Raw genomic sequence first — 14,029 nt, 5'->3', positions numbered from 1 at the left:
AATGGACAGATGGTCCACTCAGTGGACTGAAGTGAGAACTGTGAAACTCTTTTGAGGAATTCCAGGAGTCTGAATAAATGAGTGATGTCTGATTGAGGATTTATTCTAGTCATGACTTCGTGTTTTCTTATTTCTTTAATGCCACAAAGATAAGTGATTCATTCTTTCTGCATTCAGAGTGATATTAAGAGACATATTTTTTAATGAATTTAAAATTCAACTTAAAAATACCTTGCGTTTCAAATCTCTTGTTAACCATGTCTGTATATTCCAATCTACCCTTCAGGTTGCTGCTCCCAGAGTATATTTTGGATTTTGGGTATGTCATTCTAGGCAAAGTCATAAGTCACACTCTCAGTGTGACAAATACTGGATCAGTGGCTGTGTCCTTCCATGCAAACTGCAAAGTTCTTGTTGGCACAGGTATGTATGTTTTACAAAGGCATTACCTAGACTCATGTGTAATTCTATTAAAACTCTGCCTCCTTCTGCACTGCTATAATCTCACAATTATGACCAAGCTTGGTTCTGAATTACTGTGGGAAGTGTAAAGTATGTTAACTTTCTCAAAGTGAATATTGCATTATTAATCAGACACTTTTATAAAAGTCTTGATTTTAGTATTGTGTTTAATTTTACTTTCTATTCTTCAAAACGCTACTCTGCATTTAAGTATTTAAGTTTAATTTATACCACATCCCTTTGAGACTAGTTTAAGACTAGACGAATTTCAAGAATTATGTTGTGATTGTGTGTTTACCCCTTTGCAGGTTTCAGTTTAGATTTTGAGCATGTGAACGATCAGCCCTGCGGTGAGACACAGAATTTTGCTATAAAATTTGATCCCCTGGGAGCTAAAATGCATGAGGGTGACATATGTGTCGTCCTGCCGATACAGGTACGTAGAAGCACGCATTAACATCCTCTTGATTTTTCTTAACCACTTCTTCTCTATCTATGAAACTGCTTGTTTTATAATTGACATACTGTGATTGTTTTACACAAGTTTGAGATCATATGAGTAGGATATTGGTCTGATTTGATTTCTTTAATATATAAGAATAATTTAATTTGTATAATAGATCACAGGTGGCCCAGTGGTACAATTACGGCTATCTGCAACGGTGACAGTGCCAGCTGTTACTGTTTCCACAGACATTCTACAGTTTGATACCATCCAGTGTGGCATGTGTCAGGTAATCTTGTGACATTTTAAGTCATGTTTCTTGTTGATTACTCTTGACTTGATGATCGTGTATTTGCAAGTGTATTTCCAGTCCCTATGTCCTCTATTGTAAGTTGCTTTGGATAAAAGCGTCTGCCAAATGTAATGTAATGTAATGTAATGATTACTGGATAGATTACACAAATTAAAATTGAAAGTCAAATTAAATTTACAATTTGGTTTACTCTACTTTTTATTACACTTCAGTGTTGTTGACACCCATGAGTGTATGGCTAACAAATGAGGGACAATGATGAGTGACCAGTTTTCTGAAATGTTCTACTCTTAGGCCTTTTCAAAAGTGATATTGAAAAGTCATCTTCAGTTTCTGGTTTATCGTAACATTGCTAATTAAGTTTTCAAAATTATGAGGTTCCCCTACAACCAACCCTGATTTTATAGTCTTTCAGTTTCTCCTTAGTTTGGTCTGTTAGTATTGTGAAGTTTAAATCTATCACACATAGTATAGCCATGCCATCAAATGCTCAACCTTCCTTTGTCGGCTTATTGCCCTATTAATTTGCTGTTGCATGAAACTAATTTCCCTAGATTGCTATGTTTGAAATTGCTATGGCTATGTTTTCAGACATTCTCAAGTGGTTTGCACATCATGAGCAACTGAGCTCTTTTGCAGCTAATTTAACATAAAATTTTCACCTCGCATCCTCATTTTGTTTCAAGATGAATCTCTGTTTTTTAATTCATTCAGATAAAGACAATCCAGCTAATAAATAACAAATCTGTGCCATGTAACTGGACACTATCTGAGGAGGTAAAGCCACTCAAAAAGGTAATGGAATAATGTCTGAAATGTACAAGGTCCATTCTAGAAGTGCTTTTTCACCATCCTTTATACAAATGATCATAGGCAAAAATTAAGCATTAAATAAAATGGTGATTATACTGAAGTAAGACTCGTTTTTTCACACAGGTTGATAAATTCCTGCCTCTCTACCAGCATCAAAAGGCCTTGCAACGGCAGCAGCCTCCCCCAGTGGTGTTTGAGGTTGTACAATCCTCTGGATGGCTTTTCCCCAGTGAAAGGATGAATGTACAGATCAGGTTCAGTCCTGCTGCAGGGGTAAAGAGTAATATTGATTATTGATTATTGACAAAGAGTTGTTCAAGGCAAAAGGTTAGGCATGGATTTTTATGTGTGTGCTGTCTTTGAAGTGTTCTTACATCAGGAAGTTGGTGGTCAGTGTTGCTGAAAGCAACCAGCAGGTGTACATTACAGCCCAAGGGCAGGGTGAAGAGCCTCAGTTGGAGTTCTGTATGTCAGATCAGGATTTGGGGCCTTGCCTTCCTTTCAGTACTGAGGCTGAAACCGAGGTCAAAATTAAAAATCCCTGTTCTTTCCCCATTGAGTTCTACTGTTTGGATTTTGACACACAGTATCTTGAGGAAGAAAAGGTATCGTTCTTTCTCTGTCAATAATGTATTTTAGATTGGTGAAATTGTCATATTTTTTTAACTGAACACACACACAAACACTAACACTAACATGCAAACAAGTGGAATCTCTTTTAGTTGTAACAGTAATGGTAACTTCTCTTGTCTTCACTCACAGTGTACTGTATTGGAAAGGCTATAGAAATAATGGTTGTAGGGAATTTAATGCAATGATACTGATGATATGACTGAAAGAGATATACTGAAGGAATTTGAAATATGTGACAGAAATATCATATGCTTGCCAGGTTGCATTTTTTTCATCACTTGGCCCCATGTGTCAGCTTTTGACGTCTATTTTCTTTGTGTCTCATTTTTCCTTCTTGTCTTGCCCCCGCCCCCACTCCTGCAGATTTTGAGTCTAATGCCAGGTTACGACAAAAACAATTTGCTGCTCCTGCCTCCCAGGATGCCTGGAGAGAGTCTTCCTCTGGAGCTTATTGATTACTATAAAGAATACTGCTCCCAGCTGAAAGATTTAGGTACTTTCCTAATCAATCATTAGCAGGCATATGCATGCATGCACCAAGTTGTAACATGGTTCTATTGTGCAAACATTTTCATTTATGACTTTGCACACAAGAGATGAAAGTACACTTGGATGAGAAAGATGTTGAGGAGGAAAAAAAGATGTCGAGAAAAAGGGCTTACTTACCAGGCACTAAAAAGCATAAGACACCCTCTACAACAGTTGATCAAGCAGTATTAAGTGAGTACACCTCTTTTATAAGCAGATATTTGCATCTTCATCTTGTGAAACTCTCCAAGAGACAAGTTAGGATCAAGCCAACAAGTCTGAATTTCACTTAAATATTCACCCTCAAATAATGACTTTAATACAGTGGTTATAGTGTATTCACACTTACTTATTCAGTTCTTTCAGAAATATCTGAGAAGAAAGCTCATGGTGGACCAAGAGACCTTGACATGACCCCAGTCACCAGAGCAATTGCACGCCACATGGGTGTTGACTTGTCTCCTGAGGGTCTGACTGATAGCAACTGCAGAGGCATTGCTATTATTGTGTACGGAGCCCCACAGACAGGTGAAAATCATATGCATTACCATCTGGATAATTTGTAGAATTTTTCAATTAAAAGTGACAGAATTTCCATGTATTCTACACATTAGAAAATATTATTTAACTTGGTATTCTGACAATACTATGACTAATATAATTGTGATGGCTGGCGAAGTAATAATATATATGTAATATATGATATATCTTTATTACAATATACACTATAATATATATTATAATTAATATATACTGTCTGCTCATATCCCATGAAACATCTGTAGTAAGATGAAATTATTGGTTTGTTTCCCCCCTAGGTAAGAGCACCATAGCTGCTGCTCTTGGACATCATTATGGAGGAGCCTGTCTAAGTGTTGATGCTGTGCTTACTGATGTGTTGATAAATGGCAAATCACCCACCAGCATGAATGCCAGGCAGCTATATAATCACGCTGGTGCTGAGCATAGTCAGAAGAAAGTGGAACAAGCTGGTAAGCTAAAATACTGTGATGCAGTCTTTTAGGTAATCATACATATTGGTTTATATTGGGAAATTATTGAGATTCAAAATTGTATTAAAGAAAAATGGGCAGTGATTTTGTCTTATTGTCAATATACCATTTAAGAGGTTAGTGTTATCATCTATATTTTAGTGCAATGCCACATTGTTGTCATATAAAGCATGGTGTTCTGTGAAATTAAGAGAGCAAAATGAATGTCCCCTTCTAGCTCAGGTCATGACAGCATTAAGGCCTGCCTCCACTAGTCCATCTGTTGAAGCAACACAGTCACCTCCAAACTCAGCTCCACTCGATGTTCTCACAAATCTTGACAATATTAGCTACAGCAGAAATTACTCCAGTCCTATTCAGGACACAGAGAACCCACATACTGCCATCCAGCCGGTAAATTATCTATTATCAACCTTTGTTTGTTTGTCTGATATGGGACGTGGGAGAACAAAATCTACATTTTCTTCATTTTGGGGGTGGGTTGATACCTAGATCCATCTGAATTATCACAAATGTAATAATTATTTCTTTTTTTTCTTCAGGAATTAGACAAGGCCATGCTCAGCAAAATTTTTCCTGAACAGATACTTGTGGATATTCTGGCAGAAAGATTGCTGGTAATATAACTTTTTGACAAATCCATGTTACTTTTAAAATACACCTGACATGTAATGTTTAATTCCTATTTCTCTCAATACCATAATGGTTGTCTCTTTTATTGCTGTGGATGCTGTCATCATAACAGTCGAGTGACTGTCGCTATGGAGCAATATTTGATGGCCTGGACTCTTTGTACACTCAGTCTCCAGCAAGCACGCTGCAAGTTATTCTGAAGGCCCTTAATAATCGCAAATACATCTATGTTGTCAACTTGTCAGACTCCTACACTTGCCTGAAGGCACGGGAAAGAGCAAAAGGAGAAGTTGATGGTAACATGTACTTACGCACACACACACACTCAATTCCCAAACCATTTATGAACATATTTTTGTGCAGTATGTGAAAAGTATACTGTGGATTCTGTGGCTAATAAGGTAGTATGGATTTTATTGATTTTTATTTTGTTTTTATTATGAGAAAGATTTTCAGTGGTTTTGTTTGTAGAAACGTATCAAAAGCACATTCAGAAAAGATCTCCCAACAAAGATGTTTGAATAAAATGCATTGGCCACACACAACAATGGGCAGAAAAAAAACATGAAATAAATGACAGTGAAAATATGGAAAAAATATATATTATATACATAAAATATGCAGTTAAGGCTCAAAAATGTGTTTCAAGTGTTATGCATATCATAAAAATTCACAGAAAGGGTTTGGTTAGCAGAGCAGAAATATAAACAAAATCTTTAAAAAATAAATGGTATCATAAAAAAACTCTCTCTCTGTTTTCCATGTCCATTTTAGAGTTGCTACAAAAGGAAGAGGCTGACAGAGAAGAGCAGCGTCTAAGGGATATAGATGAGGATGAGTATAGTGCTCTGCCAGAGAAGGAAAAGGAGCACATTGTCCAATGTCACAGAGAGCAGAAACTCAGGTGCTTTGTAAAGTATTGCTCACAGATTATCAGTTCATTTGTTCGGTATATCTGGCCAAATATGTAGTTCAATTGTGGATTAGACAAGAATGGGAAAAAGATGCATGGATTTTCTTTAATTTATACATGTAATCAATTTGACATGGCTATATTATAAAAATATTGATGCATTTCCTGCTGTAGTGGACCATAGGCATCAGTGGCATTAGGAGAACAAAAGTACATAATGGATGGAAAGCTCCTGGACTGTTTTCCTTTTCCTACATTTTTTTTATTATGGATATTGAATGGATACGAACTAGATAAATTTATTTCTGCCAACTTTTATTGTAAGATAAATTAAAATAAGGCACAAATATTATTACCATTTGTAATTAGATTTTGAAAGTGCAATTTTTAATCAATTTTTTCTATAGCCCTTTAAGTGAAATGCCTGAGCCAAAATATATTCATCCCTACAATACCATTGTACCAAATTTGACTTTAATACTGTGTACATAACTTGCTACCTCGTCTGCAGTTCATATTTGATTTTTTTTTTTTCGCAAATAGCACTTATAACTTTCAGACCCTAAGTAGATAGAAATTCAACTGATTTACTGAAAAATGTCTACCAATTCAAATCTGTTTAATTCATACATATGGGTGTTCATGTGTCAAAGAGAGCTTGAGCAAATAGTAAAGAAGCGGGAGCAAAAGAAACCTCAACAAGACATGAAGAGGCTAAGGGATGAGGAGCTGAAGAAGAAAATAAAAAAAAATGGAAAGAAAGAAATTTCAAGGAAGCGGAGCACGGTGGAAGGAAAGTCGGTGTGTAAATTTTTGTGTTCCATGAATATCAAAAAAATCACAAAATGTAACAAATGTTGTGAAATGCCTTGCATTTTGTGTAAATATTATGTCATAAATTTTCAAGTCCCCATTTGTCCTAAATGATTAGATAACATTAATTCCTTTTAGACTGCTGAAATTAATACCAAACCAAGCCCAGAGAATTATTATTATTATTTTCTTAATTATTGACACATATAATTTGTACATTTTCTTCAAACTGCAATTACATATAGATGGGTAATCTGAAAAGATTATTAAACTTTTTCAACATCAACAGTTACACTGATAGTGAGTGGACTTGTCCAAACAATACTAATCAAAACCATGTTGTTCAAGGGAGATATCCATAATGGTAATAAAAAATCAAGTTCTCAGTAGTAAGAACACATTACATTAATTTACATAACATTAGCTCCTTTTAGCGTCTGAGCTTTCACCTAAGCTTTCAACACATTTTCAATCAACACTGGATATAGCCTCGTCTGCACATATCAAAGTAATTGCAGAGGCAAACTTGCTGGCTCTTTAAACCAAAGTAGAGGCCAAAAGCTGTTTTTCTCATTGTTAGCATCCTGAGATCAAAGGGCATAGACAGCACAGACTGAAGAAAATCATACAAGAGGTAGAAAGACATTGAGGAAACAAGATATGAGAGAAAAGAAGGTCTATAACAAAGGTTAATCAGTCCTTTACTTGTGAACAAAATACTTGGAACAATATGTTCTTATACAAATGCCTAAACATACATCTTGACAAATTGGGAAGACATATCATTTTTTATTTTTATTTTTTCATCCACAGTCAGCTGCATTGGTTAGTCATGGAATCTCCTCCTGTGACAACTCTAAGGAATCATTAGCAGAAGCTAATGAAGAACAAAATTTAAAAGGTAAAAGGATATTTAAGAGACTGTATTTGTTTATTATTCAGGAGAACTTTGAGAAAAGATTGATAGGATTAGGATTAAGGAGAAGATTAAGAAGAAGTTGTAAGTTGTTTCAGTAACTGTCTATCGATGCAGCACATCCAGATGCTGAGCATTCAATGATGAAGACAAAAGAAACCAGCGGAGACCAATTGGCAGAATCTCATCTACCTGCAGATGAAGTAAAGAAGGAAATGGTGGGTTCTCTGTGCAAAAACAATCTTACAAGAATAAACAATTAGATTTGATTTCATAGCAGTAAATAGTAAATTCAATTAAGATAGGTAAAAAATATTGTTGTTATAGCTTTTTATCAATTTGCTGTAAAAGCTAGGTAACTTTTGCCACCTGTGCTAAAACTCTCTGGGGCTATTTTTGTCGTCCCAGATGGATAAGCTGCAGTGTCAGTTTATCGCATATGAGCAGAGCCAGACTCAGGTCGAGCACATACTCCAGCACTGGGACCGGGTCCAGGGCTTATTACTGGTCGCACTTCCAAGTGAATTTTGCTCCCCAGGATCAGAGGATGTCCTAACAGAGAAACAGGTGGGTTTGCTGACAAAGAGTTCAATTGCCTTTTTTTAAAGATGGATGGATTGTCTATTTTTCCTAAAACTCTTTAAAGTGTTGACTTCATCAACATTTAACAGATACCTAAAGGTCGCATAACTGGCCCAGACTGCAAAGTATTTATAACATTTGTTTCTACGTATCTTACTTGTATTTTGAAGTTGAGAGACAATAAAGGCTAAATATTGAGAGCACCAGAGATTTGTTAAAGATAATTGTCACTCATCCCTGTGTCTAGATGCTTGTTGGAAAGAGGATCAAGAAAGCAAGCACAAAAGTCTTGTCTCCAATGCCTAATCAGATGGTGCCACAAACTGAAGCAGAAAAGGTTGGAGATATAATCCCTCAAATTGTCCTTAAACGAACAGACAGTTATCCAAGTGTAGATGAGTTGCTTAAAAGCAGCATCCTACCGCCACTGGAGGAGGTAAGGCCAAATCATGGCAAATTTCTTAATTGACTGATGTTAGGTTCCTCATTACTTCCTTTTTGTTTTCCGTTTCCTTAGGTATTACATGAAACAGGTTTGGGACCAACCAGCCCTACAATCCCTCCTCCCATCCTCCTGTCCGTGGTCCCTTATCCCCAAAAGAGGGAACGATCCAATTGTCAACCAACCAGTCCCTATTTTACCTTCCTTACTCTTCCTGGACCAGATGAACACTTTGGTGAAAAGAGTGAGTGCAAAGAAACAGCAACAGTTAAAAAGGTAAGGTAACTTTCCGACAGTCTTTTTGTGCAAGCAAATAGGCAAACATAAAACATGAAACATACTGTGATGCTTGATTGTTTACGATAACTTGGCCTTGTTGTTATATGTGTCTGTGCATCCGAAAGGAAGAAACTTCTAAAAGCCTCTCTAAGGCTAGTGTCAAAGATGCTGTCATTTCAAATGACAAAGAAAAAAAGGACAAAGAAAGTCAAAAAATCACAAGACGAACTTCAGCCAAGACGACAAAAGGCTCTGATCAGCCTTGCTCACCTCCCTCACATGTATCCTCAACATCTGATTTCCCTGAACTAGATCAACACCAAGCAAACTTGGAACTGAAACGTAGCCAAAGGCAAGGACAATACAGAGGCACTTTATTTGTTTTTTGTTTGTGTTGTGCATATGAATTTTACACCATTGTGACTGTTATTTTATAATCAGCTCTGACTAATTCTATTGTTTGCCTCTGCTTTGGAGTTACTGTTATACTGAACTGTTTTCTGTCTCTGTTTGAAACCAGCTTTAAAACATTTCGCTGGGTAATTCCAGCCAATGGTGAAATGGTTTGGAAGCTATGGTTCTATTCAGAAACTCCGGGGCAGTTTGAGCAGATCTTCACATTTGAACTTCTTGGGACCCATAGGCCCTACCAGCTTCTCTGTAGGGGAATCTGCACATATCCGTCTATCTGCAAAAACTACAAGTCAGTCACCATTTTTTGTTTTTGATGAAGCTTTCATTTGTATTGAAATCAACGTCTCAGAAATATCAATTAGAGGAACAGTTAAACTTACTCTCATTTTCCACAATGGATGTGATTACATTACTTTTTGTTTTTATATGACCTTATACTGACCAGATATATGTTACCTGTGTAGAAAACCACATTACCAGTAAGTGTTTCATATCTGAATGCAATGGTTCACTTAACACTTCACGTTCATGCATTTTGTAAGAAAAAAAATTTAAGGTACAATGTAACATAATATTTTAAATGATGAAACATAGTTCAAGATGGGAAAATAGGAAAAGGCAAAAAACAGGCTCCTCTGTCTGAACACTGCATCCTCATTTGTATCTAAACTAGGTAACTGACAAATTTTGCAAATCCTGTTCCTTACTTATAAACTATAATCATTCCATGTCCACAGGACTCTGTTTTCTTTCAGTAAGAAAGAACCACTTGTGACAGAAGGCCTCCAAAAGACATATGTAGTCAAGCCTGGATTCTATGAGTTTGGCCCATTACTATGCAGTAAGACCAGAGACAGGTAAGGGGAGAAATAGTGTGTTGGAGTTTCTGTTCCTTTACTTATGCATGCATATGGCTTTCTGTGCAGGTTCAAGGAAAACAAATACCCTGAGAACACAGAGAGACTGTTGATCAAAAACAATTCATGTCTGGAGGCTGAGGTTCATTTCCGTTTCCAGCATGATATCCAGGCCAGCACATATATATTGGATCCCCCAACAATGATTCTCAAACCTGATCAGAAACAGGTATACTATGCAGTATCAGTCAACATTATAACCCTAATGACAAGATATGAAGATAATAACAGTGGTTCATGAGAATATTCTCTCATCTTGCTAGGAGCTGACTGTTTGGGCTTACCCTACAAAAACGGGACAGATCAAAGACAGCATAGTGTGCTGTATCAAAGACAACCCAGAACTCGTCACCATTCAACTCTCTTGCTTTGGAGTTCGACCAGAGCTGGAGCTGGAGAGCAAGCATCTGCATTTTAACAGAATTTTGCTGCACAGGTACCATGATAATTCTGATACAATACAGACTTGGTGAAGGATAAGGTGCAGGTCTATTGACATTTGGGTAACATTATCCTTTCCTGTACATGCTCATTTATTGACCTTGTATGTAAACGTCAGTCAGTCTGTCAGCTTGAATATCTTGCCAGAAATTAAGGTGGGCTACTGCATTGTCAAAGAAATTGATCTTTGCATCAAACACTCATAGCTAAGACATGTTCTGGGACAAAGATTTATGAATAAGGGATAGTCAGGATGTATCTACTGAATATGGATTTGACAGTGTTTTTTTTTTTTATATTTTTGGACAGCAAATGGGAATGTAATGAAAGAAATCGACACATGTTGAATGCAATCAAATCATTTCTTAAAAATTCTTATTGATTCATAACTGTCTGTATTATTCTCACCAATTCCTGCTCAAGCTGGGACAGCCGCAGTGTGAGGCTCCATAACAAAACAGCCCTGCCAGTATCCTGGAAACTGCAGGGCATGGAAGAGTTGGGTGATGAATTCAGCCTGCCTCAGGATCAGGGCATCATCTCACCTAACTCCACATTCACCCTAAGTTTGCACTTCAGGGCGAAGAGGCCAGTCCTTGTCAAGAAGATACTACGTCTTGAGGTGAGCAACCAGTGTGCTTGTTCACATGAACGAAGTGGTAAAGCAAGGAGATTTGTGAGATCACACTGTCTTTGTGGTGTTTTGTGTTTTGTTTTCTGTTTCAGGTTTCCGATGTAGAAAAGATCCTGGGCATTGTACAAACAGAAAACATTCAGATCACTGGAGAAGCCTATGATATAGCTCTAGACATCACACCGGGTGAACAAATAAAAAAATGTTCAATTTCTGCACTTTCCTTTCCTGTCTTTGTCTCTTCCTACATGCTCTGTTTTCATTATCAAAGTATGTGTATTTTGGAACTTTTTTTTTTTTTAATTTATTTGAAGGAGCAATTGAGCTGGTCCTTCAAGTGTTTTTACCCAGTTGCTGCATTGTTGCAGTTTGCTCAATACTGTACAAAGAAGACTTTTCCTTACTTTAGGGATGAAAGACAAAAATTATTGAAATTTTTTTATTTGACATTCTTAACACTGAGCTTAACAACTGTTCAGACTACCTGTACTTGAATTGTCAATCTTGTGCAAAGCAACTTTTTACTGTGAGACAAGTTTCACTACAAGATGAAAAAGCTGAAGTTGAAGTAATATAATAAAAAGACATGGCATACTTGCTTATAATGCTGTATTCAATTTCAAATTTGTTTCTCTGGCAGACGGATGTCTTGATTTTGGAACCATAAAAGTATTTGAGGAGGCAGAGCTTTTTCTTAAGATGAAAAACCAAGGAAAATATGAAATTGGCTACAGGTGAGTTCAAACAGTTTCTCTTGGCTTCACAGGAAACCAAACAACTGATACTAACTGATCTCTGTCTTACTATGAACTTTTCCTGTCGTTCATGTGCCATGTCTGTTTTTTGTCCCTGTGCTTTTCCACTTCAAGGTTTACAATTGGGCAGACAGCACAACGTCAACCCAAGCTAAAATCCATTTTTACTGTGTCCCCTGAAAGTGGCACGCTGCAACCTCACAAAAAGCCAACAACTGTTCAAGTTCTGTGTAAACCTAAGAAGGAATTGCTAATTACAGAGCAACCTGTCCTATCTTGCCAGGTCAGAATGATAGATGCATTCTAAAGGGGGGGTGCTAAATATCATTATACATTCAACAGTTATTCAGTATGATATAGATATGAAAATTAGAGTAACCTACTGAAATACTAAACGTGTTGGTGCTAACAAAGGCATGGGGAAGATTATGGACAAACTTGTCTGCTACAGGTGATTGAGCCAAGCATTGGCGAAAGAGGAGAAGCTATCGGCAATATAAATATCTCCCTCTCTGTCCAGTCTGTCTTCTCAAGGTAGGAATTACTCCATCTTTCCAAATTGTATGATCCCCCTATTGGAGATCATATTTTTGTAGTCATAAAAATGAAGTATTTTTGATTATGCTGAATAATGATGAATATAATTTGACATCACAACATATGGTCACCATCTTATTATGTTCTTTAAAAGGTATAATCATTTGGGGTATTTTGACCTTTGATAGAAATATTTATTTTGTTTGATTTTCCTCCAGGTACATGATCACACCTGCATGTGATATTAATTTTGGTCCTCTGGTCAGTGGCTGCAAGACAAGCCAGAGCTTCACTATTGAGAACACTGGAGTTTTTGAATCCAGTTTCACCATCACCTGCATGAGTGCCGACACTATTCTCCCAGTAAAAACAGGGTAGGAGACAGCCACACACGAAGGACAGCACCTGACAACTTGAATACAAACACACACAGACTACTACCTACTGAAAAAGAGTTGCAACTTTCAAATTACAAAAACTATTTAAATATTAGCCTGGAATTGATACTGCAAATACTTTCCAGTTTTTTTGTGAAATACATCTTAATTTACTCTTGGGTAATTGTGTCCTTATCTTGGTCTTAGAAGTCCTGGTAAGAAGATACCTCGAGATATAAATTCTGCAAGGCATGCTGGTGTCAGTGGTAAATTGAAAGGAGAGCCCTCACAGAAAGACTCAGGCTCCTCACAGGTGAGAAATGATAAATGCAAAAAATCAAATCTCCTTTTGTTTTAGTTTATTGTGCAAACTGACTGTACATATATAAGATGGGTCACTTTACAGCCGGTGATGTTCGAATTAAATTGAAGGGTTGACTCACATGAATTACAAAGATGTCATCTTTGATTTGTAAGTACATACAACATGCTTTACTTGAAAAAGCTAAAAAAAATGATATTGTTTTATGGGTAACTATTTGTTAACAGCTACATTGGCATTCATTTTGAAAATATGGCTTCTACATTTTAGGGAATCAAAATTGAATTTGCTTCATTTAATGTGAAACTAAAGTGAAACATTGGAGCAATCAATTATTTCCGTTTTCCCCCGTCAATCTTTCTCATCTCATTGTTCATTTTTTTATCTAGAATCGTCTCACCTTGGGGATTTTCTCAATTTCACCTTGTGCGGGGACACTCCAGCCAGGGTGCCAGCAGGTGGTGACCGTTGACTGTGTAGCTGAGCAACTTGGAACCTGCAACCAGTGTTTCCTAATTGATATCAGTGGCCGTGACCCCGCAGACCACCCTGAAGGCATTCCATACAAACTTTTGGCGGAAGTTTGTAAACCAAGTGAGGGACATTTGAGGTTGTTTCAGGTTATCTGGCAGATGAAACTGACCAGTTGGAGCACCTTTTTATATTTCTGGTGCAAAAATGATCAATATAGAAAAAATCTACTTCAATGCTGTTTCAATGTACCGTATTACCTGTTTTATTGCTTTTAAAGATTACAAGGGCAAATTAATTGAAAATGAAGTTTTGAATCCCTTCATCATTAAATCATTTTCATTGTAATTTCTCCTTCACTTTCAAATTTCACAAG

At 36.8% G+C, this 14,029-nt stretch overlaps 1 protein-coding gene across 1 annotated transcript in view; it reads left to right on the top strand.

Annotated features, from left to right (window-relative positions):
• LOC147224961 (axonemal central pair apparatus protein HYDIN-like) overlaps positions 1-14,029 on the top strand; it is a 54,204-nt gene that overhangs the window by 25,668 nt on the left and 14,507 nt on the right. Inside the window, exons 29-61 of the mRNA XM_086163675.1 lie at positions 287-417; positions 771-898; positions 1,083-1,196; positions 1,935-2,015; positions 2,157-2,306; positions 2,399-2,638; positions 3,030-3,159; positions 3,261-3,386; positions 3,552-3,722; positions 4,013-4,186; positions 4,425-4,600; positions 4,750-4,824; positions 4,953-5,136; positions 5,615-5,744; positions 6,407-6,554; positions 7,380-7,467; positions 7,600-7,700; positions 7,891-8,049; positions 8,312-8,500; positions 8,582-8,782; positions 8,911-9,137; positions 9,306-9,488; positions 9,937-10,056; positions 10,126-10,285; positions 10,380-10,552; positions 10,981-11,179; positions 11,284-11,377; positions 11,832-11,925; positions 12,061-12,229; positions 12,398-12,480; positions 12,702-12,857; positions 13,068-13,173; positions 13,572-13,776. Of these exons, the coding sequence (XP_086019801.1) occupies positions 287-417; positions 771-898; positions 1,083-1,196; positions 1,935-2,015; positions 2,157-2,306; positions 2,399-2,638; positions 3,030-3,159; positions 3,261-3,386; positions 3,552-3,722; positions 4,013-4,186; positions 4,425-4,600; positions 4,750-4,824; positions 4,953-5,136; positions 5,615-5,744; positions 6,407-6,554; positions 7,380-7,467; positions 7,600-7,700; positions 7,891-8,049; positions 8,312-8,500; positions 8,582-8,782; positions 8,911-9,137; positions 9,306-9,488; positions 9,937-10,056; positions 10,126-10,285; positions 10,380-10,552; positions 10,981-11,179; positions 11,284-11,377; positions 11,832-11,925; positions 12,061-12,229; positions 12,398-12,480; positions 12,702-12,857; positions 13,068-13,173; positions 13,572-13,776 (4,865 nt within the window). The remainder of the gene's footprint in view (positions 1-286; positions 418-770; positions 899-1,082; positions 1,197-1,934; positions 2,016-2,156; positions 2,307-2,398; positions 2,639-3,029; positions 3,160-3,260; positions 3,387-3,551; positions 3,723-4,012; positions 4,187-4,424; positions 4,601-4,749; positions 4,825-4,952; positions 5,137-5,614; positions 5,745-6,406; positions 6,555-7,379; positions 7,468-7,599; positions 7,701-7,890; positions 8,050-8,311; positions 8,501-8,581; positions 8,783-8,910; positions 9,138-9,305; positions 9,489-9,936; positions 10,057-10,125; positions 10,286-10,379; positions 10,553-10,980; positions 11,180-11,283; positions 11,378-11,831; positions 11,926-12,060; positions 12,230-12,397; positions 12,481-12,701; positions 12,858-13,067; positions 13,174-13,571; positions 13,777-14,029) is intronic.

Source organism: Fistularia commersonii, chromosome 17 (genome assembly GCF_037954325.1).
Source record: "Fistularia commersonii isolate RoL2024-O1a breed Wild chromosome 17, RoL_Fcom_v1.0, whole genome shotgun sequence".
NCBI classification, from domain to species: Eukaryota; Metazoa; Chordata; class Actinopteri; order Syngnathiformes; family Fistulariidae; genus Fistularia; species Fistularia commersonii.
Note: the sequence above shows the minus strand (reverse complement) of the source record. Positions and strands in the feature narration are given on the sequence as shown.